This window comes from Aulostomus chinensis, chromosome 2 (genome assembly GCF_037954235.1).
Source record: "Aulostomus chinensis isolate RoL2024-O1b breed Wild chromosome 2, RoL_Achi_v1.0, whole genome shotgun sequence".
In the NCBI taxonomy this organism is placed as follows: domain Eukaryota; kingdom Metazoa; phylum Chordata; class Actinopteri; order Syngnathiformes; family Aulostomidae; genus Aulostomus; species Aulostomus chinensis.
The window spans coordinates 31346189-31373957 of record NC_141321.1 but is presented as its reverse complement, the minus strand read 5'-3'; the positions used below and the strand labels follow the sequence as shown (position 1 = coordinate 31373957).

The following is a 27769-nucleotide window of genomic DNA, read 5'->3' as shown; positions in this document are numbered from 1 at the left end:
TGTATATTAAAGAGGGACTTAATCAAAATGACTCAAACATTAAGAGACACACTAACAGCCAGAATTTACGTAAATGGGAACCTTTTTGGCTCATTTAGCCGACGGACGAGGAAGCGCTGTCCCTCCTCCACAACCAGAATCCAATACTGATTCTGACAGTATAAAGGGAAGTAAAAGCAAATGTTTTTATGCAATGATTTAAAACAATTTTATTTATTTTTTTTGCAACCAGCTCACAAAATCCCAAACCAAACTAATGTTCCCTTGAGGAATAATGCTCAGCATGAAAGACACAAGTCCTTGCTTTTAATTACAAACCCACAAAAGATAAAATTGGAAATTAACTTTCAAAAATGGGATGGACGCTAATTCCAAAATATACTTTGGCACGTACAATCAAAGGAGCGAGCCTGCTGAGCTTATCTCAGATTAGTTGTGGACCTTTCAACTCCAAATTAAAGACGATTTTAAGAAGATCATCTTTTTTTCATCCCTACATTTGTATTCCGTGTTTTTTTTTTTTTAAATAATATTCAGCAACAACAATCTTTTCATTTTCACGCAACATAATTAGTCATATGGATTGATGGCGGCGATGCAGGACAACAATCATCACAATCCATGATGGTCCCGCACCTACAGGGAGAACATCAAGCAGACAGGTATTCTGAACAACAACTCCTCTAGATTTGATACAAGAGTATATTCAATATCTTGCAACCGACAAACATGTTGTGCATTTTAATTCTGCTGGCTGCATGTAAAATCCTACCTGAACAAATAAGGGTCTAAAGCCACAAGCCCATTAATCAACCCATAAGATGTATCCCCATATTCCACATATGCACCGTGAATCCACTGAAATATGCTCTCTGAAAATACACGGGTTTCATTTACCAATGTGCAGTTACTTGTCAGAACCCAAAGAAAAATACTTTGTGTAGAAATATGCGCATGATTGAATGTGTGTTGCTGCTTCGTCCCAGTGGTGTCTGGTTCCCGGGGAAGGACACAGATCAGTTCTAAACTGGAGATTTATTTGTGCATATTCTCAGTCATCCAGGTCATCGTAATTCTCAAGAATGATAAATCTAATCAACCTCCAGTTGCCTAAATTGATTACTCTTGAGAAAAACTGGAGATTATTATTGCGATTATCATTGACCATTTTCTTGACCTACGTCTCTCCTTCAGCGATTGATTTAAAGCAGGCGATTTTCTTTAGCCCTTTTTCTTTCTTTGTGTCTCTCTTCTGTTTTTTTGCTCACCACTGATCCAAACACATTTCTTTTCTTAAACAAACTGATCGACAAACTCACTTCAACAAGAATGAAAAATCCTCTCCCTGCCAATGAGGGAAAACAAAAGGAAAACATGAAAATAAATTAAAAAGAATGACAGAGAAGTCCGACTTTACCTCCTTATTAATGATGAGGTCAGACATGACAATTAAAATGTGCAGCGTGATTCTAGTCGTACGTAGATGTCAGAGATGTGTGTGTGTGTGAGTGTACTACTAATACAACGTACTACGATGAACCCTGGTGCTCCCTGTTGTCTTGAATGAATCAATGAGAAGCGTTAATTGTTTACTGTACACCGATACCACAGGAACCTCCTCACATTCAACTCAAATCAATGTCTGTCCACAAGGCCTGGAAGTCCACTATAACGATGTCAAAAAGTTTTCAACAACTCCATCTATGTGTTGACTACAGTTCATTGACTTTTAGACTAAGTTTTTCTTTTTTTTTTTTGTCTTGGTGGCGTTTCAACAAAGCAAATAGAAGACATGGCCTCCCTCTCATCCGTCCCCAGTGGAGGTCTGTCCAAACAGCTCTGTCTCAGCTCTATCTTCTCTGTAGCCTCGCTCACATAAATCCACAAAACAACTCTGCAGTCGGTCTTGAGCTCCTTCTGACTGAAAATGTGATTGGACGGAACCTCGACCGCATGTCAAATTAAATTAAATTAACTTGAATTGCGACACTGTGACATTATGGTTCCTAATTGTATGGCGGACTTTGGCAAAATGGAGTTACTTTTACTCTTCTTAATCCCAAGGGCACTGTATTTTAAAATTGTATTATTTATAACATATTTCTACAGGGTTTAACTGAGCAAACACTTGTTTTTTCAGGTCAATTAAACCACATCGTAGGCTCTGCTTGAGGCCACTACTTCGTTTTTTGACTGTAACAGTGGATAAATTGTATTATGTATCACACACACACTCACCCCCCCTCCAATGACTCTTTAATCTATTAGGTCTGATGACATTTGCAGAGTTGTATAAGCCACATGATGATACAGTATTATCGATCTACATTCATGTAAGCAGACAGGGTGTGGTCACCCGGCTGAAGCCTTCTAAGGTTCCTGTAAAAAAAAAAAAAAATTGTTCTGAACATCATCCAACCCCCACAAAATGACTCCCAGTCTGGTCTGGTAACATTTGGGAAGTCTGTAAGAGACACGCAAGGAAAATATCTGTCAGCGTTCAAGTTAGTAGACGGCTAACCGGAAGTCGCCATCTGAGCCCATCCTGGGCTTGCAGCATGGGAACATCGCCTCACACATGAACGCCACCTTGTGTGAAATGCAGAGAGACTGAACCTGGCCTTCATGAAGTTGATGAGCATTGCCTCGACTCATTTAGTGAGGGCTTGAATAAAAGGGACGCTTGTTTGTATGAAAATATGATGCACTATAGCTTTAATGCATTCACACACTTTATACCGCAGAGCCCCAACCGCCACCGTCTCCTACTTATTCTGCCAGGGGTTAAGTGCTCTGTTCAACTGCATCTCAGTGTCGAGTGAGGAGAGAACACTTGTGTGTCATTTTTCCCAATCCTCCAGTCTCAATTCTGCTTCTATAACCCGCCCAAGGGCATGCGAGGTATTAGCTGAATCTGAGAGACGGGAACATCCTTTTACCTCTTAAATTTTGTAACTCCTCTCTGCCAGCTCACTGTCTGGCTGAATCCCAACGTCAACAAGAATGATCCACAACCGCCAAGACAATTGAAACCCTTGGTGTTGATGTCATTCAGCAGTAAATGAGGTAAACATAACTTCTGGAGGAGTTTCAATTTTACACATTTTGATTGATGGCACGGACACATCAATCCCCAGAGTGACTTCTGTAGCAGCGAGGGGGGCTGGCTTTTCCTGCAAGCTCATTTCCCAGCATTCCACAGCAAGATAATGGCCAAATCATGCACATAATTTGACTTATACCCCACATGGTGTCATTAGACATGACACGTTTTAGTATTGTGCACAACATTAAGCCAATAATGATGCAGAAACCCGCTGTCCCCGTTGCGTACAACCTCTGGGCTGAGCCGAACTAGGTGGGCTGAAAGTGAGGTGAAAGAGTTAGCGAGGGGCTGTATCTGTCCTCCTTGTGGAGCTTTATAAAGATTAAACAAAATTAATTAAGTTCCTGTTAGTCTAAATGACTTATCTGAGGTCCACCCTGCCTATTGCACGCTAGGCTAAACCTCATCAGATGCATGCTAATGATTTAGCTGCTGCCGTGGCGAGGGACATTAAAACTGACTGCCTCTATGCTTCCCAGATGATTGCAAGCTATCACCTTGGGTTTTGGTGACAAGGCCGTAGTAATTAGCTTGGAACATGAGGGGGGAAACAAAAAAGGCTGAACACATAATAAAAATAAAATAATTGCTCCTGTAATTATCCTCATCTTTCTCAGTCAATGTCATGTCGAGAGGCTGGCAATGCTCTGCGGGGAGTGAGGAATGAGTCTTGGGCTTTTTTTGTTGCTGTGTAAACTGGATTAGTGCTCTGCCTGTCCCACCGTGGCAGGGGAGTGATTGGATTAACGGCGTGGAGAGCACAGCAGCATGGCAGGGGGATAGATTACTGGCCGAGCTGGGCTCTTCGATGGGCGCTCCGCAGGCTCCAGGGAGCCCTGTGAGGCCCCAGACATCTTTAAGGGCCTTGATAACCATCTAGACACATACTCTCCCCTGCTTTAACCACACTGCTATCTCTGCTCTTCCAGCTCAACAGCAGCGAACACAAGTTCACTTTTAGAGGCTATGATGTCCATTAGGTTTGTACGAGCTGCGCTGCTGCCAAGTGGAGATAAAGTGGTATCTACTGTGACTGCTGCATGCGGGTGGGTGGTGAAAGTTTCTGAAGGTTTTCACCCCCTCCCCCCCATTGCAGTGTCTCTCTCTCTCTCTCTCTCTCTCTCTCTCACACACACACACACACACACACACACACACGGACACACACTTAAAACAACACATCATGCAATTTATATTCCCAGTTTCAGCACTTAGCTGTCTAAACCGACTTGTGAAATAGGATGTGTAGATACTGGAGGTACAGTAACTTCTCAGTGTTGTCTATTCTGTGGCTGCAATATGAACCTGTTCCACACCACTGACAAATCATTCCAGGCATTTCTGTGTTATCACTGTCACGTGGTAGAGGGCACTATTGTGCAGCTTGTGCAAGAATACTGCAGGCATAGCTCGGAAAAACAGCGAAGAGGAAGGTGCAGGAACTGGAAGATGCAGCAGATGGACGGATGTTGTGGTTCTCCAAGGGGCCAGTGGTGCTGCACTAGACTGACTTAGGAGCACCTCTGTCAAGCAGGAGGCAGGTGGAGCCCCTGGTTGTCTTGCAGCCCCCAACAGGCCGATTACTATTGATTATTTCTGCAGGACATAATGGTTAGCAATGTCGCCACACAGGTAAAAAAGTGAAAGATGTTGTCCAGTAGCATCAGAGATTAGAAATCAGGAATTATAGACACCGGAGGACACTGATGATGTTCCTTCACCACGGTTGCATTGTCCAATCTATGCTCAATAAATAAGTGCATCCACTGCAGGGTCTGGGCTGCTCCCATGCAGACAAAAACCTGATATTAGAAAGCGTTAGCAGGTTTATTGGCTGTTGAGAAAGGAGCACAAGCAGCATTTCTTGAGTACACCTTAAGAGCATGATCACATGAGGCAGGAGTGCAGGGGGGAATGAAAACAAGGCGAGAGACAGAAGACACAGTCATAAATATTGCTTGTGTACTCATTAGCACAAAGCTGCATACAGTTTTGAGGAGCTTGTGCTTGATAAATAATGCAGAGGAGTGCCTGTTTGATCCTTGAAACAGCAGAAACCTGGGAACCATTTTACTTCAAAGCAAAGCAGTGCAGGTAAGAAGAGGTTTTGTGGGAGAGTCACAAAGAACACTCAGTCCTTGAAACCATGTCACTACATTAGAATTTATAATGCTTGCTATGTATATATATATATGTGTGTGTGTATATATATATGCTGCATGATCATCAGTAATTCAGTTCAGATTTTGTCTTTCAAAAACTATATTCCAATCAATTAAAGCTATTAATGACACAGCGATCATGGTCGTTTCCTCAGCGATGATTAACTTGACACTCGTACTTTTCCTCCACACCATCCTGCTTAACAGTTGCATTGTTCAGCTCATAGAAATGAATCCACTGCTGCTGCTGCGGCTGCTAAATGAAAACACTTAGGCTGCAAGCGAGCCTCTGGAGAACAGGTCGAGGATTCTTTTTTTTTGGAATATTCTCAAGCAAGGGAGAGTCTACAGCCTCTACATCGAACCATCTGACGGGAACCTCTCTGTCACTGTTCATAATTTGGCTGTAATGAGCTGTTTTGAAGTCATTTCTCTTCTGGCCTGGAACCAGCTTGTAATTTTGCAAAGAACCTGCATCCATCAGAACATTGTTATTGTTGTTGTTGTTGTTGTTGTTATTGTTGTGTGTGTGTGTGTGTGGGGGGGGGGAATGGCAGGATTAGTATTAAAAAAACGACTGTAAACAGCTTTTTAAGTCTTGACGCTAATTAGACGACAAATTCATATTGTCAACTTTAATAATAGTTGAGAAATATTAAGACATTAACTGCCAAATTTAAATTCATTACAGTTGCAATGCAAAATGAATTAACAGAATCTGCAGTACAAAGCAACCTGTGAGAAAATCAGAGACATAATAATGATATTCAATAGGGCTGTGCAATAAAACCAATACAGCAGTGTACTGTGAGTTTTTTGGATCATATCACATGATCTTTCACTCCCTCGTACCAATGTATCGTGCTAAAATCCTTCTGTGACTCATGCATGTTATGCAGCTCTGTATTTCGTTGTTACAGTTCATTGAGCAACACAACTTGTCTGCGCTTTACTTTTCCATAAAGTGTAACTGCAGCTACATTCAGTGTGTTTGTGAACAGTTTACAGCTGTGCAACTTTGCAAATAGCTTTCCAATAATTCAAATCAGTTCAATAATAATTGGACTAGAACGGAATTTTTTTTTTTTTATTTTAATTTAGTTGTTTTGACTCAGCTCATCCGCTGGGTTCATTTAATACAGTGGATAACCCAGGCAGTGCAAGTTGTATTTTTGAAATTTTTCGGTGAATTATGTAGAGTATCAGAGAATCCCAAACGTGATGAAATGGCATCGTGACCCTGATCATACGGTGAGGCCTTGCCTTTACCTGCCCAAATATCTAAGGAGACCTGCGAACGCTTGCCCTCTCCGTGGTATTCTGGAAACATTGCTGCTAAAAGCTTGTATTATACTCAGTCTTATGTTTTGCTCCTTTTATGCATACACACTTTAGAGCATTCACTGTCATTTATATCTACATAACATGCATAATTCAGTGCCTCCCGCTCTGAACCCTGGAAAACTTTGCCAGATATGAGGCAGCGGCATATAACATCTACATAGCAGATGCCAGCGCTGCCATCGGCCTGCACAGGTTCTCCACTTGTCTCCTTTGAAACAACACAAAAGCATATTCAGTGCTGCAAGAGCAGGAGGATATGACAGATGAGTGTGATTGGGACAGCATTCATCTTTCTCTTGAAGTTGTTCCCTCCTGCTGCAAAGTGTCTCACGAGTCCCAGAGGGCAACACACGTCAATACTACCAGTCAGCGGCGGGAGGATTGTGTTCTTGGCAGGCCGCTGCTATTTATAATCACTCAACATGAAGAAAGTGTCCAATACTCCTTATCGCTGCGCTCTGTCAATATTCCTCTGTGTAGGCAGCGATGCTATCACAATGCACCAACCAGCAGCACTGTACAGCCTCACACAAGGCATGCCCCACACACAGACACACAGACACGCGCACGCATGTGCACACACACACACACGCACACACACACGCACACACACACACGTCTTTTTCATACAAAACAGTCTCTGGTTTTTGCCTAATCCATCATACTGTACAAGTCTGCAAGAACAATTCTCCCTTCCTGACTGCAGTGAGTGTGCATATGTGTGTGCCTGTGCTGAATCTGTAAATTATTCAATAAATTATTCAGCGGTGTAACATTTGCTAAATAAATTCACCACAAAGTTTGAAAGAGGGAACCAACACTTGACAGAAAAAAGTCCCTAAAGTACCCTGTACAGGTAGCTGTGAGAACTAATCATTTATTTCTTTCATATCGCTCTCTTACACTAACTTTCTCTCACACTCTCACTCTCACTCACACTCTCACTCACACACACACACACACACACACACACACACACACACACACACACACACACACACACACACACACACACACACCGCTTCTTGCATAACGTTATTGAGAGCTGCACTCAGATGAGCTAACGTTAACTTCCAGTTGACAATGACACAGTCTTTGGAACAGGGCTGCACGTGAATATCAGTGAGCCATTGGTATCGGCAGATATCGATCCTTTCTTGAATGTTTCTGCTTTGTACATTGACAGACATTTATAGCAGCCCACTTTAGCTCTGTAGTAAATACACTACTTAGGGGGGTTTCCAAAATAACCCTAAAATAACATTATTATCTTTTTGGCAAACCAGCCAGCTAGCTTGAAGGTTTCTGTTGTTTCACTCGGCGAGGGGCACTTTGAAAATGTCAGCAGACAAAATGGGTAAGAGATGGAAAATGCTGACTGAAACAATGTCCCATGAGCAAGCTGACACCTGCATTGCTCTCCACTGAACCAGCTACTTATCTGTTATTTCTCACCCTATAAACCTTTTGTGGAAAATAAGTATTCTAGGCCATTTTTGCCGCACGTAACTTAATCATGCATCGTCCTGGTTTCCCTCTGTTCTATCAGTGTATCAGAGGGCAGAATACCCCTCATGCTACATTTGTCTCCATTGTCAGAGTAAAGGTACACATGGAGTCACGAGCTGCTGCTTTTTTGCATGTCAATGAGGAACATAATTCACTCTGAGGTTCTCTTTCCTGCCCCCAGGTCTGCTTTGATCCACAGACCACAGACATCCTGACCAACTAGAGTTCTAGTACAGTGTCAAGGAACACAATCCCTCACTGGCCTCCCACTTATGCAGTCAGGGACTGAAGCTGGGAACCTGTGATGGTGGTGGGTGAGTGCTTTCACCCAGCAGCACCACTCTGACACGATTAATATACTACATCCAACTCTTCTTCCACTCACACTCTCACTACTGAAGCAGCTCATGCGGCTCTTTGGTGCCCTGTTCAATAACTCACAGCACTTATCTATTACTGCTTAGACAAAAACAATCAACTAAACCATTTACTCTCCCTTCAGAGCCGTCTGTATCTCCTTGCTAAATCAGGTGTGATTTGGTCTTCAGAGACAATTAAATGAATAATTGTTTGGTCCAAAGGAATCACAGACAGTTTTTTTTTTCTCTTATTTTGTCCTCCACGAGTGCTCCTCTAAGTCCACAGACATCCACCACAGTGGCTGTCACTCAGACTGCAACACGCACAGAAGACCTTAAACTGGACTTTTGTCATCCCACAATACAAGAACCGGGGAAGAATCGATCTATCGGAGGGGAAGTATGTTGGCTGACGGTACGCCCCCTTCCAACTGATTGTCTTATTTTGGCCTCTTTTTTTTTTTTGTTAAATGCAGCAGTGCTTCCTGTTATTAATTCTGAACTGCTTGTGATATTAATGAAACTCTACGATATGAACAGAAGGATTTCAGGGAAGTCACTCCTACACTTCCGGGAAGGCACCTGTATTTAGACATTATGGTGATTCTACACCCAGAATAACATGATGATTTGGTCAAATTAGATTTTTTTCATGGTGTTTTTGTCCTGAATTAGTTCCACACCAATGAAGAGAGGCAGCTAGTGAATTAGTCACAATATGCATCGGTCATTGGTTTGATTTAAGGGCAGCGGTAGGGATGAATTGATCTAGGACTAACCAGAAAAACATCCATCAGGATTAAAATTCCGCAGATAGAAGCCTTGATTGTTAAACTAAGTGTTGCAGCATAAACAACCGCAGACTATCGATGTGTGACGCCATTTCTGTGCCTGCGCGAGAGCAAAGTAATGGACGTTTTGTCCTTTTTGGATGACGGTCCTGGTACATTTGTCTTACAGGCAGTTGCAGTGTGAACGGAAACCAGAAGTACCTGTGGACTGGTTTCTGAGGACTGTAGTTGCAGCTGGTTTTTCTCCCTAATGAGGTGGGTAAAAGGTTTCATATGTATTTTAACAGCGGCTTAGCAGTTACAGATCCATCAAGTTCCAACTTTACCAAACTCTGGGTTAATAACTGAAGTCTGCTGTCTTTAGGTAGGTTTTGTTTGGTCTTAAACCTCACAAATTGGTGTCCTCAGAGATGTTTTTCACTGCTGCATTGCATCTTGTGACTCCAAAATGCAGAAAGAGCCAGCCATGTATAATTAGCTGGAAGCTAGTGGTGAGCCTGACCATGCTCCATCGTGGCAGGGCAGGTTCCAACGTGTCAGTTTGCTTTTAGTAATAGTTAATGGGTAACTGTGCACACTGATGGATAAAGATGTTGGGGATTGTACCTGGATTATACACTGGAGATGTAGTTGGTAGCCACAAGCTAGTGATACTTTAATGCAAGGTCACAAAGAGGTGATACTGGAGGGAAAAAAATCATATTTCGAAAGCTCAAGACATCTAATTGAGTGCACTTGAAAGTTAAAATCCCCTTTTAGGTGAAGTAGCACTTTAATAGCCTTCAAACGCAGTTGCTCTGTAGTGATTTTTGATACTTTCTATTGAGTGCCATCATTTTCTGTTCTTTCTTCTGGAATGGAATCAGTTCACCTCTCTACTTGACACCTTTATTGACTGAAGATACTATTGCTTACACTGAAATGCGCACACACGCACACACACACACACACACACTTCTGCTGAAATTCCTTAACTAAAACAAAATATTCAGGTTTTAATAACTGCACAGATGGTGTGCATGGAGGAACCATGTACCGAACACTAAAGACATCACGCTCAAATTTCCTTACAGATCATTTACTGTGTGCAGGGCTGCTTGTCCAGCAGGCAAGTACTTCATAACTGCTGGCGTTGCCCCCAGCAAAGTCCAAACTAGCCCAGCTGTCCTGCTGAGCAAATCACATCATGCGCACCTAAAGTCATTTCACAAGTCTGGGCTGTTAAAAGGAGCCAGATCTGTCGTAGTCCTTATTCCATAATATCTACGTATTTGTTCAGCAAAATGCAAAAGTCTTCAGCCCAGCTGCTGCCGCTTAGTTTGCGGCATTTATAGTCACTAATCGGGTTAAACGGCAGAGAGGACATGAATCGGAAGCTATATAAACAAGCCTCTAAGCATCGGGCTGGAGGCTCAGTGGGCTCATCTCCTACCACACTGATAAACCTTTCCATCCTTGAATGTATCTGGGCTGGTGTGGGGGCGTGTGGCTGCACTGTGGAGGGAGAGCTGTAATCTCTGCTTTTGAATCCAACAACAACCAAAAAAATGTACAAAAACAAACAAAAAAATGTCACGAGAGAGAGTGACCTTTTTATAGTAAGAAGCTTCTGAGGATTGATTTAAAATGCTTTGGTCCCGATTACAATCCGGGTAAAAGAGCAGCATCATCAGCTTTTTAGTTTACTGGAATGTTCTCACAGTAGGAGGCGGCCAGGTCTTACCCTGTAGTAGTCGCTGCTGTAGATGTCCCTGGACATGCCGAAGTCTCCAATCTTGACCAGAAGGCCGTTGCCTACCAGGCAGTTGCGGGTCGCTAGATCTCTGTGGACAAAGTGCTGGGAGGACAGGTAGACCATGCCCGAGGCAATCTGGGTGGCGATGTGCAGCATCTGGGAAAGACCCAGCTCCCCGTTGGACTGCAGCGGCTGGCCATCTACTAGGATCATGGCGTCTGGGCCGTGGGCTCTGGGTTACAAAGAACAATGTTGCAATTAATGACCTGAACTCAAGACTGAAGAGAAACCTTTTGATCATGGCACACTATAATCTGCCTGCTCTTTAGAAGAAAACCAAAGCTCCTTACTACTTACTGAGGACAGTCAGCATAACAAAGAGACTCTTTGAAATATTAACAAATTCAATATGACCTGCAAGCACAAAGGTAGCTTTAATTGCAGAGATAAACTGCCCATGTCTGCACTGCAGTTATTAATTCTGTGGCAGTTTCATTTTAAGCTTTTATAGCTAGTTGGGCTTTATTCGTGTATTTCGTCCTGTCAGAAATTATCACCAAAGTTCAGGATAGTGTAAGTCGCATATTTACCGGAAAAGTTGACTACAGGTTGAGAGCTCTTTTCCCTGATTTGCATTTCTTGGTGACGACAAATAACTCCAGTGAGAAGTTCCCGCTGTTCCCATCACCTTCTCGCCTCTGTGATTACAGACCTGGCACCATGCAGGGAAGCCTAACTACAGCCTCCCCACGCTCTCTCCCACTCTCAGCTGTCTGTCTCTCTGCATATCTCATGTTTAGTGCAGTTCAATGTTTTTTTTCTTTTCTTTTTTGCTTTTTAAGTGTGTGAATAATAATTTATCAGTTCTGCACGGAGACGAGACACACTCTTACTCTGAGGGATGGGTCATGATTTCCATATTGTCAAATAGCCATTAAAACTTCAAAATCAAACAGGTTATTAAATGACTGTCTTTTCTTAAAAGGAATTTGGGGTCACAGATGAGAAGCAAGATTATTTCCAGAAATCAATAAAAAGCCCTTAATTGTGTCTAAAGAAAAAAACAGTTCTAAACTTACTCTGAAAACTGAGTTTCAAAGTACAAATGCATCTGTTTGGACAGGCGTGAGCGCGTGCTTCAATCACCTCCGAAGATGGTGTGCTTGTGTGTCTGTGTGTGTGTGTGGGGGTGGGGTGGGGGGGGGGTTTGGGGGGTGAGGCACCTTTGTTTTGGGGGTCCTGGACTGAAAACTGAACCTTTGTCTTGGTAGTAGCACATGAGTAGAGCCAGGAGACCGTAAACCACCTAAAAGCAGCCGAATGTGTAACATTTACAAACCTTCTTTAGAACCGTCCCGTGCATTCTCAACAATTCATTTCTCCTCCCAAACCAGGACAACTGGGGAACATGTTTTCCTTGCAAACTGCATCCAATTCAAACGCTCGACGCGGTGATACACGAGGCCCTGCAGGTGAGCAAATTTACTGAGTGAATCTGAGCTTTGATTCAGTTTCTGTTGCTCTGGTCTCATACTGTATATCTGAGAGTTTGGACCAGTTCAGTAGAAAGAACACAGGTAGCCAAGATCTGGAATGGCACCGGCTCAGGAACCGGCACCAGTTTTGAGGAAAAAGTGTTCATGAGACACCAGGTCAAGCAAGAAAACACAACCGGCTCATTTAGTCAGAATATTTGTTTGTGTCACAGGTGGTCGAGGCAGATAGCCGCCTGCATTTCCTCACGTATGTATTTTTGTGTCTGTGAACGTATTGAGAATCATGCAGACGAATAAAAAGGGCCCTGACATAACTTATGAGCTGCTGCTCTACAAATAAAAGTTAATTGAATTCCTCATACCCTGAGTTTAAAAGGATTTTTTTGTTTAAGCTTAATTGCGTCCCGTTGTGGATTTTTTTTGTCCTTCAAACAAGCATTGCATCACTAAAGAATATGACATCCAAATAAAAAAAACATCCAAATAAAAAAACAGAGTTAAATATTGAAAGGGGGCACCCTCTCTCTTTGTGTTTGTGGCTGAATGTGTTTATCTGAAGGTTGAACTGGACGGACTCCTCAGTGCGTTCGGTCCTGTTGACGCCTCACACATTTCTTGGGTTTAATGTGACCAACAGGACCAACAGCCCAAAAATCAGCCATGTCTTGCACCTTGCATGAAAGAATTTCATCATTCGCGACATTGCCTTTCATTTCAGGAATGATTTCCCAACAGAAAGTCTTCACACACACACACACACGCGTGCGCACACACTCGATCGTAATGTGTCATCTTTTCAACTATTGCTCAAACTTCAAAAACAAGATAGACCACACACGCACACACATATACAGTGCGGCTGTCAAGGCACTTGAAATAGCACCCTTCTATCCCAGGCTCCTCTTGTGCACACTGACATCAACTCCAGTGAAGCTTCCCATTACCAAAGCGCTTGCTGTACAGGCGCCGTGTCGCTTTTGTTGAGGCTTATCAGAGGTCACTTCCCTTGGCACAGCTTGACATTACCAATCAAAGGCACCGAAACACTCACATTTGCTAACTTACAAAACTGTGTCGTGGGACGGATACTGTAGGCGCACCACAAACCTGACACACTGTTAACAAAGGATTTTGTTTTTATGGACTCATCCTTGATGGCTTCCTTACATTTAACATTCAGTGGGGAGGTTAAAAACTCGACCCTTGAAGCCCAAATACAGTACTACTACTTCCAGTACCCAATGCCACTGTTCTTATCATGAATTTCTAAAGCCCCTTTTTGGCCACAGAAACTTTCCCCATGAAATAGGAACCTGTGGAGGAACTTCCTCCTGTTTTGATTACAGGAACAAAGATACAAATTAAATTCTGGGACAATATTTTGTCCCCACAGGTCCCATCTTGAGTGGTAATACTTTCCTAAGTGCCAGGAACTGTGGGGATGGGACTTTTTCAGTCGGTCATACTGTTTGTTTCAGTAGATCATTTTTAAGACAGTCCAACTGACCGTATTCATTGTTGCATGGATATATCAAGTAGCGCAAAAACAAGAAAGTTTACAGCTGGACAGATGCTTTTGCTGAAGACAACGTCCAGCAACAGCGACCCACAACAAAGAACACACAGTTTTTTCATGTCAGCAGACTCATTTCCCTAATCTTTGCTGGTCTTGACTGAAAGGCAGACTAAAGTCTCAGGAACCTTTGATTGAAAAAGTCGTATATTTTGCCCAACCACAACTAACCTGGTGCACTACAGTTAATTAACTTACCCTTCAGGTGAAAACTGACCTGAGGAATTTGTTGAGGTCTCCATGCTTCATGTATTCAAACACCATGATCAGAGGGTCTCCGTCGACACACACTCCATAGAATTTAACAATGTGATCGTGCTGCAGATTAGTCAGCAACTCCGCCTCCCTCTGAAAGTCTTTCCTGGCCGACAGGTTGGGATCTTTGAGTGTCTGAAAGAGAAAACGGGATTGATGGGACGTTCATGATGAGATGGTAAAGTCTGCCCCTGTACACAGTTAAGAGGAGCTATTTATTTTTGTTCTGCTTTGCTCTAACTTCCAGTTCTCCCTGTTCTTAGTTGCTGTTCAATTACCAGGTTCTCCTGATAGTTTGTGGCAAACACAAAATAAAGGGATTAACGCAGAAACACGTTAGGGCCAGTTTTAGATGTAATTATCTTGCAATGTGCATCTAAAAATACGACGGCATGTGCATGCCTTAAGCATGTTGCAGGAGGACAGCATGTGCTGTTTCTTCCTCATGCTGAAGTGCTCACAGAAGGGTTGAGATCGTTTTAGTGAAAGCACGGGAGGAACAGCAGTTTGTGATTGTGCATTAAAAGCTTCAACAGAAGTAAAGGGAAGCAGCACTCTGAGTATCCACTTTGTCCACCACCATGTTAGAAGTAATCTTTACTATTATTTTGTAGATAATTTCTTTTTTCACTTCCTCCACTCTCCTACACGATGATTAAAGTGTGGATTGGGCCACATTTTCTGTCCATTCCCTGAACCAACGACTAGAATCTCAAAATTTGTGTATGAATTGGTCCATTCTGTTGGGTCCCGTCAGGCCTGGCTACTCACTCTGTTGTGACAAATCTCAGTTAAACTAGTTTTTGGTGCTGAATGACAGCACCTATGATCGCTCTGTTTCATGGCTGAGAAACTTGTATCTTTATTCTGATAACTAAATAATTATTTTCAATTATAGGTTGGCAGGTCCATGATTCCATTCCACTGCATTGGTGGACCGCCAGTCGTTACAGCAGCTGGAACACCTCGGAAGGTCTGTGCGCAACAAGGTCGTGTTCCGTCCTCCTTGAGGCTTCAGACCTCTCAAGAAGAGTTTCCCTGACCTTGATTTTTGTGTGTCTATCATGGGTGAGCAGGCATCATAGCTTAGCGGCGTCTCATTTGTCTGTTGTAATTGTGTTTATTGTTGTTACTTCACACTGTGTGCTGTAGCCAACCTCTAATCATGGCTGAGAAGAATAAAAGATTAGTGGCTGTGTTTATGGAAAAACAATGTCGATATGACGCAGTGAAACACAGGGAGGCTTCTTGTGTCTGACTTCCCTCTTCACTTAATCTTGGCTTGATTCGCAGCCTGATTCAGATTTTATCGAAATAAACTGAGCTTGCATTCTTCACAAAGCAGAGCAGAGAGGCGCTCCCAAAACCTGCCGTGGCGGGAATCTCCTGGTGGAACCACAAGCATGAAAGAGAATGGCCACGATCACTTCTGGCAGTCGAGTGGGAGCTGGTACGTGACGCAGGTCCGGCAGTAACTTTCAGGGAGTTTAGATCCAAATGGCTGCAGCTTTGCAGCAACTGTACAACAACCTAATAGATCTGTCAGGTAATAGGATCAAGCAGGAAGTACACCGAACCCCTTTAAAGCCCAGTACACACAACATATCTAATCTTGATGGGATATCAGTCGAAGCTGTTGGTATTACAGGGAGAAAAAAAAAAAAATCTAATAAAAGGAATGACATGCCGTGTTTCTGCTGCTGGTGGAGGAAGAGGGAAAAAAAAAGACGTGACATTTCAGCATTAAAAAGAAGACACAGAAAGTTGCTTCTCTAGATCTGTTTGGCCTTGAGTCCTGCTGCAGTGCTGTAAGAGATGGAGAGACCTTGAGATGGAAATACATTTTCCTCATGTGTTCGCCTGCAGTAAAGTGCAGGAGATGGTCGAGATGTACAGCAGAGTGGGTAAAACGGCCATAAAGTTCTATCACCAAATCAAACTGCACTCTTAAGGAAATGTGTCTTGTCTGGGCATCCCTCCAAAACAATACCTCCGAGTGCTTGACGACAATAAATTGAGCAAAATCACGGCAATGAATTTTTTCCTTTGTTGACCTTTAAGTGTATTCTGTGAGTTTCTACCTCGTAGCCAGGAAGACGTTCCGATAAATGTGCAATAGCCCCCTGTATTTTTTGAAATAATATATTCACATATTCAATATTAACATAGGAGAGTGACAGGCAGATGTGAGATCGTCTTCGTCGTAACTCAGCCAGCTTCAGCTGTCAAGGTCGATGTGTTTTTTTTTTTTTTTTTTGACTGCAATTTTATTTGGATTTGCTGAGTCTGCAACATTTAATGCAGTGTCACCCTGCTTCACATTCATATAGTTCCTCATATTCACTGTGGGAGCTGCCAAGCACAATATAACGTTGAGTACTGTGAAGTCATTGAGGGCTGTCACACAAGGGGAGACGGTTCTATGTGCTTAAAGCTTCTTAAATGAGCATTCCCCTGAGTTAGCATTTCACCACTATAACATTTATCACAATCAAAATGGATACTAAAAGAAAGAAAATTGATGCAGCTGAACAGGAGAGGTTTTAAGTCCATGTATCTTCTTTTATTGCCCGGCTTACATTACCCAGAATGCAACTTGGCCACCAAAGGTTTGCTCAGAGTTGCTGTGTTACGTTCTTGGAGGCCAGCAGAGTGCTGCTACCCTCAAGCATGGATTAGCAGCACTTGAAAGCGTTGCGGCCATTATGGTAAATAAAACGTTTGTTTGAAATGTATCAGCTGTGAGTCCAAGTGACTCTAGTTCTGCTGTTTTTTTTTTACAGTAGCGGTTGGTGAGCACAGCTCGGCGTAGCGACCCAGGAAACGCGGGGAAGCAGCTAGCCAGGCTCCGTCTGGAGGTGACAACCACATACCTGCACCTCTAAATCTCAGCAGTTAACTCGTAGTATTGTGTTTGTTTGGTACCTGGTAGACAACAGATTTTCAGAATTCGTTTGCCACTGAAATACCAACAGATTTAGCAGAATTTTAATATGTTAATCATAAGAACGCATTTTAGGGTGATGAGCTCACTGAAGCGTGTGTGAGGCAGACTGTTGTCCACTGCTACCTTTTTCCACCCAAAAAACAACAACAACAACAACAAAAAAACGAAGAAGAAACTTTTATGATTACGTGGTAGAGAGGATGGGATTAGCATTAAACATTTTGCAGTGCAAGCTAGAGGCATGTTGGAAATTGTTCTACTTCTAGCCCATAGCGGGGCTGGTGCTCGCTACAAGCTAAGCCAAGGCTGATTGTGCGTCCTGGTCCACTTTATTCTCATGAGCTTTTGCAGTTACTGAATGACTTTCACACTGTAAGATTTCAGTCCTGATAATTATTTTGATCAAAATCAGTCAGCATTCCATTTAGGAGCATTTGGGCAGATAATCTAATTGGGAACAAATTTGATTGTGAGGAGAAACTGGATGCGGAAGCCTCCTGATTATGTTATTGGGCCCACATACAGTAATGTGGGCAAAAACTGTGCAAAGAAAAACGTCTTAGCTGCTCCTGGCCAGTAGTTCAGCACACGAAGTGCGCAGTTCAGGTTTTGTACTCATCAGAACAACATAGCGCGTCGTTAATGATGTGATATTTCGATTCAGGATTTTACCTAAATAGGTAGTTTTCCGTATCCCCATGTAGTTGAGGGTCAGTCATCACATCTGACCAGCACCGTGAGAGTGAACACACACTCTCGTACAGTTCACGTCCTGGTGTGCGTAACACACTACCAATAGAAATGTACCTTGACAGCCACCAGCATCTTGTCCTTGGTCGGGCTGAGGTTGTAACACTCTGCCAGGAAGACTTTACCAAACGCTCCTTCCCCCAGCTCCCTCTTCAGGATGATGTCTCTCCGCTTTATATGCTGAACAACTAAAAAACAAAGAGAGAGAGAGAGGGAGAGAGAGAAAGAGAGAGAGAGAGTGACCTTTCCACAGATAACCAGCATTCTTATTTTCTACAGAACGTGACACAACTCTGGACCTGTTTAGAATGAACATTTGAGCTCCAAAGCAAGATTTTGGTATGATCTCTGAAATGCACAGATGAAGAACACACAGGCAGAATGGAAAGCGAATGAGAGAAAGAGACAAAACAATGACAAGACAGGGAAGTCTGATGTACTCCGACTGCAATCGCAAAGGGAGAGAGAGAGAGAGAGCGAGAGAGACAGAGAGAGAGACAGGGAAAGAAAGAAAAAGAGAGAGAGAGATGGTACTCTGAGCTCTGAGTGCAGCTGCTTTGGCCTTTTAATGAGGGCTTTCAAATCTTGGCTGGAATGTAAAGTAGTACAAAGTGTTGTGTGATGCTGCATGTTTATTTCATCCGTAAATGCAGAGTGAAATGCGGAGCAAATAGTTTAGACCACCTAAACCCAGACCAGGCCAAGATCAGGCTGTATCCCGGTAGAGGCAGGAGCAGGGACCATCTCCTCCATGGTAGTCCAGTCATTTATCAATAATTCAAAGTATACTTCTTTAATGTATAATAAACTGGTGGACACGGACCGCTCAGGGTATAGCTGCCGTGACACTTTAAATCTATTTGTTGGGCTTTAATCTGATGAGGGAGCGCAGGGGCCAACGACTGAGGATGAAAAAAAGTTTTTTTTTCTTCTTTTTTCTTCAAATAAGGACTTCAAAGGCACAGAATCCTGATTGTTCGCTCCCAGTCTGATCCACTAATTATGTGTCTGGTGTTTTCCACTTGAAAGGTTTTGGTTAAAGTACAGTAGAGTTCAATTTTTATATTATGGAAATTATGTTTTATCAAAGCGAGCCATCACATCACATCTAATAGCCATCATTATTATTTGAACCAGTGTCTACAGCTTCATGTCCCCCCCTTTTTAAACATTTAAACTGAGTTGGCTCATAATCTGGAATAACATTGTGGGGGGAGTTTTTCTATAAAAAAAAACCCCATGATGAATGCTGGCACATCAGGGCGGGCGAAACATCACCTACCTGTGAGAGTTGTTAACACGCTAGAAAGACATCGCTGTAAAATAACTTCCTCTCGCAAGAGGTCGTGTTTAGTGAGAGTGACTTGACACTGTAATTTTCAGATGTGAGGACAAAGACACGACTGAAGTGCATCAAATCAAAAACTTTAGATGGTCCTTTAGTAGCAAACTAACGTGCAATCAGGATTTTGATTGTGACAGTAAACATCCGCTGTGCTTTGACGCAGATTGAACGAGTGAGGAAATGAACCAGCGTGTTTGGCTCGGGGAGGGAGGGAAGAGAGAGACCGACAGAACCTGCGAGGGAGCAGATGACTGCTCCGTGGCTTCACAGTTACCATGGCAACAGACTCAGAGTTTAAGTTATCTCCCTGGGATCGAAAATGCAGAGTTTCCCCTCGTGTCTGAGTAAACAAACTCAGTTTCATTGAGCTTCTGCACTTCCCCGATGCCCATCTCCACTCTTTTATAAGTGTTTATTGTATGGAAATTCACTTTCTTCTTCTTAACTCATTAAATTCCACTGAGTGAGCACAAGAATGATGACATCCTATTAACCAACCGTCAGAAGCTGAGAAAGGCCAAACTCGCCTTACATTTTTTATTCCACTCTGGAGTGAGTTGATCCATTAACACACGATGACCGGTTATTATCTCATTATCGTGTGGAGTTATCGTCTTGTCATAACAAGTTATTATGTGTTCATCGGCTAATGAGCTTGTAATAGAGGCAATACCCTGTTATTACATGATAATGGCGTTAAAAAAAGGGTACTGCAAATGCAGCATTGCACAAAAACATGGTTCCATAAAAGGGAAATGACTTAAAAAAGGAGAGAATGTAACATTCTGTGACTCCAACATGCATGATGGGAGTCCCGATGGCGAATGCTACAGTCCTCCCACAGCAGCGAAGTTTGCTGAGGGCAGGGTTGTTCGCTGTGACAAGACTCAGGCACATGCAGCAGAGGCGCTGGCATTGTGGATGTTATCATGGAGTAATGCATGATTGGTTCATTACTGTACAATCTGATATTGGATGTTGTTTTCTAATTAAGTCCATGTGGGTGCTGTTTGTAACTGCAGAGGGAAAATAAAGCATTTGGATGCAAATTTAGGCCCAACACAGGATGGATCATTGGCATGAAATCAAATATAGCGACTATACATTTTTTTTTTTTTTTTTGGGAAACTACAATAACACCCATCCCGGTATCGATTAGCGCATAGTCAGAAGATCTGTTCTTGAAAGCAACCTCAGCGTTTGAATATTTCTGTCAAAAGTGTGACAGAATGTGTGATGCTGTCAAAGTGTAAAGAGAAAATACTCAGAACATCCAGGTTTACTGTTTTAAAGCCTCAAAGCACAAATTAACCGAGACGTCACTAAGCTGCAAATCTCGAATTTCTTGGTTTATTGTTGGCATTGACACGACACAAGGGGATACTTAAAAAAAGAACAGAATTGCAAAACGTCTCTAAAAGGACCGAGAGGATAAACATACAAGTCTTCAATTTTTGCCTAATAACTTCTACAGAGTCAGGAGCAGTCAAAGGACACTTTATTGCTCTTGTGACCTTTAACCCCTTCTCTACCTTTTTTTATTTAAATAAATTTGAAGTTTATCCGATTGGCACAAATGGCAGAAAAAAAGTGGCAAAGGGAGGGAGAGTGAAACAAAAACACAAATCATCAAACGTATTAAAATCTTACCCTGCCACTCTCCTGCGGGGCTGTTTGAGAAAGAGCTGGGAGGGCGTAGGAGTCGTGCCTCATCAAACAGCTGTACTGGTTCGTCATGCGCACCCATTAATATACTTATACTGTACATAATTTGCAACCAAACATTTAAATTACATGAGCGGCGCTGCTTACCAGCTCAGAACAGTTAGGCGTCATCATTGTTGAGCTTATTCAAACACGCTTGTTTTAATATGTAATGACAGGAAAGAACTTTATAGGTGAGGAATCAAAACAATCTTATTAAAATTAAAAAAAAAAATCATAAATTCGAAATTAAATGTCAAGTCATATCCACATGTACAACTTAATTGCCAGCCCCAGGACAGATTGAGTGTTTGTAGATCACTCATCCTTTAATCTAAGCGATATAATGAACGGGGAAACCACCAGAGAGAATATGATGAACTATGAGCAGGCAGAAATGAAAATCTCATTTTCCATTTAAAGACTAGTGTGTAGGATCCAGGGCCTATGGCTGGTTCCATTCAGCCTGCCCTCGCCTGAAATACAAGCCGTGAAAATGACCTGCATTCATGTTTACGAGATAGATGCCATCTGGTTGTTGCATGGGACACACAAAAGTTAAAAAAAGGGGGCGTCGTACAAGGAAGTGAGGGGTAGGCGACACGACAAGAGTAACGCTCGCAACTACTTAGCAGAGGCCGATGTTGGAGGCTGCACTGCGTGGAGGAAGTGGTTTTAATGGTAGCTGATGTTTCAAGGCGGCTTTGACTCGATCTAATGCTGTTTAGACAGGGGATGTGGGTGGGTGGGTGGAGGCCATGGAGCTGCAGCACCAGGACACTGTTTATGTTGAGTCACCGGCGGTGAGCGTTGGCTTCCTGTTCCCATGTTTTGTTTTGTTTTTTTGCCAAAACCTTAATCGGACCCTGCTGATACGGAACGCACCACTCAAGACTCATTCCCACAGTCCAAGAAGCCAGACGCCTACGAACACACCGGATCTTTTCTGCGATGGAACGGCAGTAGCGACTCTACAGTAGACAAGGGTGTTTATCAGCTTGGCTCCAATTAGCATCGATGGGAACAAACAACAGCAAACCCGGAAGAACATGATAATTTAAAAAAAAAAAGCCGGGTTCTAGTTCTTCCGGTCTAACATCCGCGACTTCATGTCATCTCAGACACAAATTCGACTCATCTGTGCTCAAGCAGAGACAAACACAACAGAAACAACGTCACCGTCCTCCATGCTGCTTTTACTACACCTACCAAAGATTGTACACAAGCCCAAGATACTTCACTCCGCTCCTGCTTTGACAGCACCCATCATTTCTTACTGGTGCAGTGACTGCGATTGTGATGTCAAACATGGCGCCGCGGCCGGAAAAAAACAAAACAAAACAAAAGGGACAAACCCTCACTTGCGCGACAAGATAAATCATCTTGTATTAGCGGGTTTACCTGGGTCTGAAATGTTGCTGGAAATGTTTATGTGCAGTGGGAAAGGGGTCTTATACGGCTGTGCAGGGTGGAGGACTTGTCGGTTAAACTGGAGATTACAGCGCCTCCCCCCCCCCGGTAAACCTATAGAGGGTCATATAACATTCCTCCAACTTTGGCTCTTAAACTTCTCTCAACTCAAAATTGTCAGCAAGCACACTTATTCATACTCAGAAAAACATAATAGATATCCGCAGGGAAATTACTTTGCAAGCCTCCCATTGTTCAAACACAGTTAGGAAAGAGGAAATAATTGTTATTGTTCTTATGTGATTGAAGTCTGCACAGATCATGAAGAAAGCGCTGGAGTGTAGAGTAGTTTCAGGTAAGTAATCAACCTGTGAATATTCACCCTTCTTGTCAGGGAAATAGGAGAGGAGTGGGGCTTAATATCTCTATATAGACACACCATTTATTTCCTTCATAAACCAGGGCTGAAATAACCATATTGCTATCGTTGTACTTGTGGAAGTCCCGGATATGTCGTAAAACCAAATGTCTACTTTCACAGCCATTTCTTGGAGCTGCGCCTGGGTGGCTGCTGGTTCCAACTTCGATTTTGCTTTGATTTCATTGTAATAAAGCGATCAAAATGATACCCCAATAACTGTGCTGTGACACTGATTAGTACTGTGCATTGTCAGTTTGCTGTGTTAAGCCAACAAGCCGGCAGCCTTTAAAAATGCTACTTTTCTGAACAGAGTTTGGTTTTGGCGACGAGGATTGACACGGTATCTCCTGCTCCATCAGTCCCATTGTCATGATGCAGCTCTCTTCCCTCTTCACTTTCTTCCTCATCTGCATCCTTTGTGTGTCCTCGTAAAACTTCACTAATGAACATCCACTTATCTGCCTTGTTTCATCCATTAATACCTTTTATCACTTATCAGACAAATGCGTTCTTTAAAGAAATGTGGAGGAGTCACAGGTAGAAGTGAGGGAGCGACCAACATTACCGCTATGCAGACAGTTGGAATAGTTTTTTTGGTGTTCTGTATTCTTGAAATTAAATGTCTTTTTTTTCCCCGCAGTTTTGAAACTTGTCATGATCAGAAAACTCAGACTCGAGTCAATCCCTTCCTGTTTTGGAGGAGGTTGCCTGGCAACGCAGGCCTTGATGAAAGCAGGATAATACTCTCAGAAGTGTACATTAGGGTTAAGAAGGATTAGAGAAGTTTGGCTCGTGGAACGAGCACCTTGTTGGGTATTATTCCCTATCCCTTCGGAAAAAAAAAGTTCAGTTCTCCAGCATTTTCAGCTGGCGCTTAATTATAAGCTGTGACGCTTTGTTCTCAGAATATATTAGAGGGCTTAATAAACTTTCATGTTAGTCGAGTTTATGTGTCCAGAATTTTCCACCCATCCCCCGTCTGTGCATTTCACGTGCTCCTTAAATCACACTCCATAGTTTTATGCTTTCATTCAGTTCCTTTAGTGCTTATAGGGGGGCTGCAGGGAGCTGGAGCTCATCCCAGGTAACAACGGGGAGGGGGCGGGATAAGGTGTGGGTGGGGGGTGCACCCTGAACAGGTCCAGTCAATCCCAGGACTCACATATTCAGTGTACAGGGCTTTTCAATGTGTAGCCTATAGCCTGTTGTGTGTGTGATGTTTGCAGTTTTAACGGCCCTCAGACCTCAGTGGTGGGGAGATGGTGCGTCAAGCTCTTACGCAGCGATGCCTTTATTGGCAGTTCTTTCCGACATAGCAGCCAACTAACAAACAATCTAATTTGACAAGCAAACAGTACATTAAAGTATCTTTCTGAAGATGTCAGAGGGGGAGAGGGAAATGATAAAAACAAATAAAAACCCAACCACGTCTGAAAATAACCCGACGCCTGGCTAAATATACCCTCGTCTGGGTCCTGGAAACAGGGCTGGAAATGCCTCGACATCTGTTAAGTTGCCAGAAACATGGTGACATCCCATTTCTTTTCTCAGTGAGATTTCAGTGTGAATTAATTGGCTGTGCACAATCAAAGTTAATGGAGAATTCACGTGAAATGCAAAAAAACACAACAAAAGAACGCATGGTGATAACGCACAGCAAGGCTTAAGACATCGGTGTGGTATTTATATGGGATATAAGGGTTTTCTGTCAGACAAACCCCGCTGCACTGATTTGTGTATCAGGTCTCAGGTTCAAAATGCCAAACGACGACAAGTTGAGTCCATAATTGAACAGGTCTGGTGCCGGGCCAAAGCCCGCCCGACCCGCCTCCAAACAGGTGATGAAGATGTCTCACCAACCCCTGATGACCCAACTTCTCCCCCTCACAAAACCACGTGTTGTGGCCCTCAGCTTCTGCCTTTGCAGGAGATCAGAGCGAGAGAGTCGTTTTGAACAGTCTGTGTGTTCAGTTCTCACTCCTAACCAAATCTCTGTGGTTTCAAAAACTTCTTTGAAGGTTCACTTCCTGCATCCCTCTTTGTACTTTCAAATTTCTGCTTTATTTTACTTTTCGTGTTTCATGTCAGTTGTAGGAGTCACGTTAAGCTACTGCGGATGGAAATTCAATATTTCAAGACTCGGCTGCTTGATACAAAAAAAAAAAGAAGAAAAGAAATGAAAATAAAAAGAAAACAATAACAGGAGGATTTTAGAGGAGGTTATTTGTGTTTATCAACCGTTTTACAACTGCTAATTTGAACACTTTGTCACAGCCGTTGCCTGCTGCTTGTAAACATCAGAGACACATCTTCTAGCTGGGAGGGAGGAAGCCCTGCACACAGAAGGGCCCACGCCGAATAGCAGATCTGAACCCAGAAACCTCTGGATGTCAGACCAACCACTGCATCACCGCTGTCACACTGATGTCTGTCTCCTCCATCTGTCTATTCAGACTCATCAACCCCCTAAAGATGAGCGTTCTGCAGATGTTCTGGTGAAAAAAGCCCCCAAAAAGTTTTCTTCTTTAAAACAAACATTAGCATTAAAGGTAGTGGTTCTCATCAAACTGCACAGCGTGCTTCCTTGATGCTGCCAAAACGGATGTGTTTCCCTCCTCAGAGAGCATTTTCCAACGTGAATGCACTGAAGTGTTTGATTGGCACCAGCCCCCCCCCCCCCCTTCCCCTTCACTGCTCTTACTGATGCACTGCTGCATTTATTTGGGTGCAGCCCCCACCTATTATTGCACTGACTACCTACATGCTCGTGTGAGCTTTTATACATCATTCTATTATGGCACCGATCCGATTTTGCGATTGATCCCCACAGTTTTCTAGAAGCGCTACCTGACTCCCATTTCCATCTTGACTTCACCAACAAGTCGATTGGCAAATGGTGTAATCTCAAATCCTGATTCACACTACAAACTCAATCTCTCCCTCCCATCTACTGTATGCAGGATTATCACCACATCTGGTGGTGAACATTCTGAGAATAAAACACTTGGCCTGTTCTTCAGCTGTGTGTTCAGACAGTAAGTCATTCTTGAAAAATGACAAAACGCCCCAGCTTGAAAGTGGCTCGGACCGCAGGTGGAGCTGTCAGTCAGTGAATCAGTGACACTGACCCATCGCCGCAGTCCAAGTTTCATACTCTCAAAATCATCTTTCCAAGAGTTGAGAGAAGCACTATTAAGTCGATGCGCATGTGTTTTTAACTCAGTGTCTGTTAAGAATGGATTGCATGAGAAAATCTGACAAGCTTCTCGGGGGGGAAAAGTGTAAAAACTCTGAAGAGTTACCAAACATATCTAACATCTATCACCAATGAATCCTGCTTCTTTACTCCTGTACGTTCAGTACTTTTCTTTTGCCTCATCCATCATTCAGGGATCAGCATTGGTCTTCCTCCTGCACCAGAGCAGTGCTACAAACGGTGAGCACAGAGGAAGCACCGTGCTAGCTGTGGTGGAGATGAAGTCACGTGTCCGTAGTTAAACTGTTGCATTTATGCTTCAGAAATCAGAAGAGTGGTGAGAGTTGATTTCCTGCAATAAATGGAGAACCCAATGTCAAAATCCCATTGTTTGTTTTTAGTTCAGGGTTGGCCTACAAAACTATGTCATCCTTGTGGTTCTCTACTGATCTCTCGTTAGTTAGTCAGTGAAATGGTGAATATGTGCAGATGGAGGCTCTGAATCTGCTAGAATAAAAAATATTTAGTTTGATTCGTCAGTCACAATTCCAACAAATTCCAGTGACATGAGATTAAAATATTTTCTTCCTGTGTGTTGTCATGGCTCCTTCACTTCCTCATCACAGGACTTGGAGCTAACAGCATGTTATCATCAGAGCCGTGAGCCATGTGGAGAGGTGGAAGGACCACACATTTGTGTTACATTAGCTGATTTTAGTCCGCACAAACTCAAGGAAATGAGCAGGAAAACAGTTCTACAGATGCTCATGTGTTCTCTGCTAAAACAATAACACCAAATGCATCTTTAAACCTCCATTTGCTGTTGCCCCCCTCATCCTTATTTCCTGAATGTAAATATTCCATCTGTTTTTATTTTATTTAGCTCCTAAATAGCCACTGACCATCTTGTCCTCTCCTCTGATGGGGAGCAAAGCAGCTATTATGGAGCGAGCCTATCGACAGTGGCCAGGACAAGTTACGTTAACCTCCATTTTCCAGCACTGGCGGGCTCAGCCTGCGTCCTGCAGCCATTTATTCAACCAGAGTGGCACACAGCAAAGTCCTATGATTAAATCTTTATCAGGTCCAGTAACATTCACTGGTCCTAGCTCACCTGAGGCCTTGATGCCAGCAAGCATTCCCCCTGGAGGCCCAGAGGCAACATAGATTTACTCAGCTAGTTGGGTCAGGCTGCTGGGGGAGCACAGAGCTTTGGTGGGCTTTGTTGTGAACCTTTGACTGTGTCTGCGTTTGTATTTCACCACAACTTTACCGGCCAACCTTCCCCAGCGTATTTGTTTATGTCTTTGTGTGCATTTGAGAGAGTGTTCTTTGAATGCTGGTCAAGTAAACTTTCCTGAGTATGTGTAAGTGTAAGTGTATATGTGTGTGTGTGTGTGTGTGTGTGTGTTCTTGTACTTGCTACCTATCGAGGACTAGAATACATATTTAACCAACAGCAAGAGGACATTTTTGGAAAGGGAGGACATTTTAGCCGGTCCTCACATCTTCAAAGGGCCGTTTGAAGGTCAAGACTTGGTTTGAGGGTCAAGGTTAGAACCAGGTTCTGGTTAGGTTTAGGGTCAAGGTTAGGGTCTGGCAGTCAGTTGAGATGGTGAGGTTTAGGGTAAAGGGCTAGGGAATGTGTTACGTCAATGAAAGTCCT

General features: G+C 43.0%; 1 protein-coding gene across 4 annotated transcripts in view; it reads right to left on the bottom strand.

Annotated features, from left to right (window-relative positions):
* ntrk3b (neurotrophic tyrosine kinase, receptor, type 3b) overlaps positions 1-27769 on the bottom strand; it is a 203138-nt gene that overhangs the window by 9410 nt on the left and 165959 nt on the right. For all 4 annotated transcript variants that reach the window (XM_086189931.1, XM_086189958.1, XM_086189950.1 and 1 more), the window contains exons 13-15: positions 18085-18215; positions 14293-14465; positions 10995-11238 (exon numbers count right to left, since the gene is read on the bottom strand). In XM_086189931.1, the coding sequence (XP_086046057.1) occupies positions 10995-11238; positions 14293-14465; positions 18085-18215 (548 nt within the window). The remainder of the gene's footprint in view (positions 1-10994; positions 11239-14292; positions 14466-18084; positions 18216-27769) is intronic.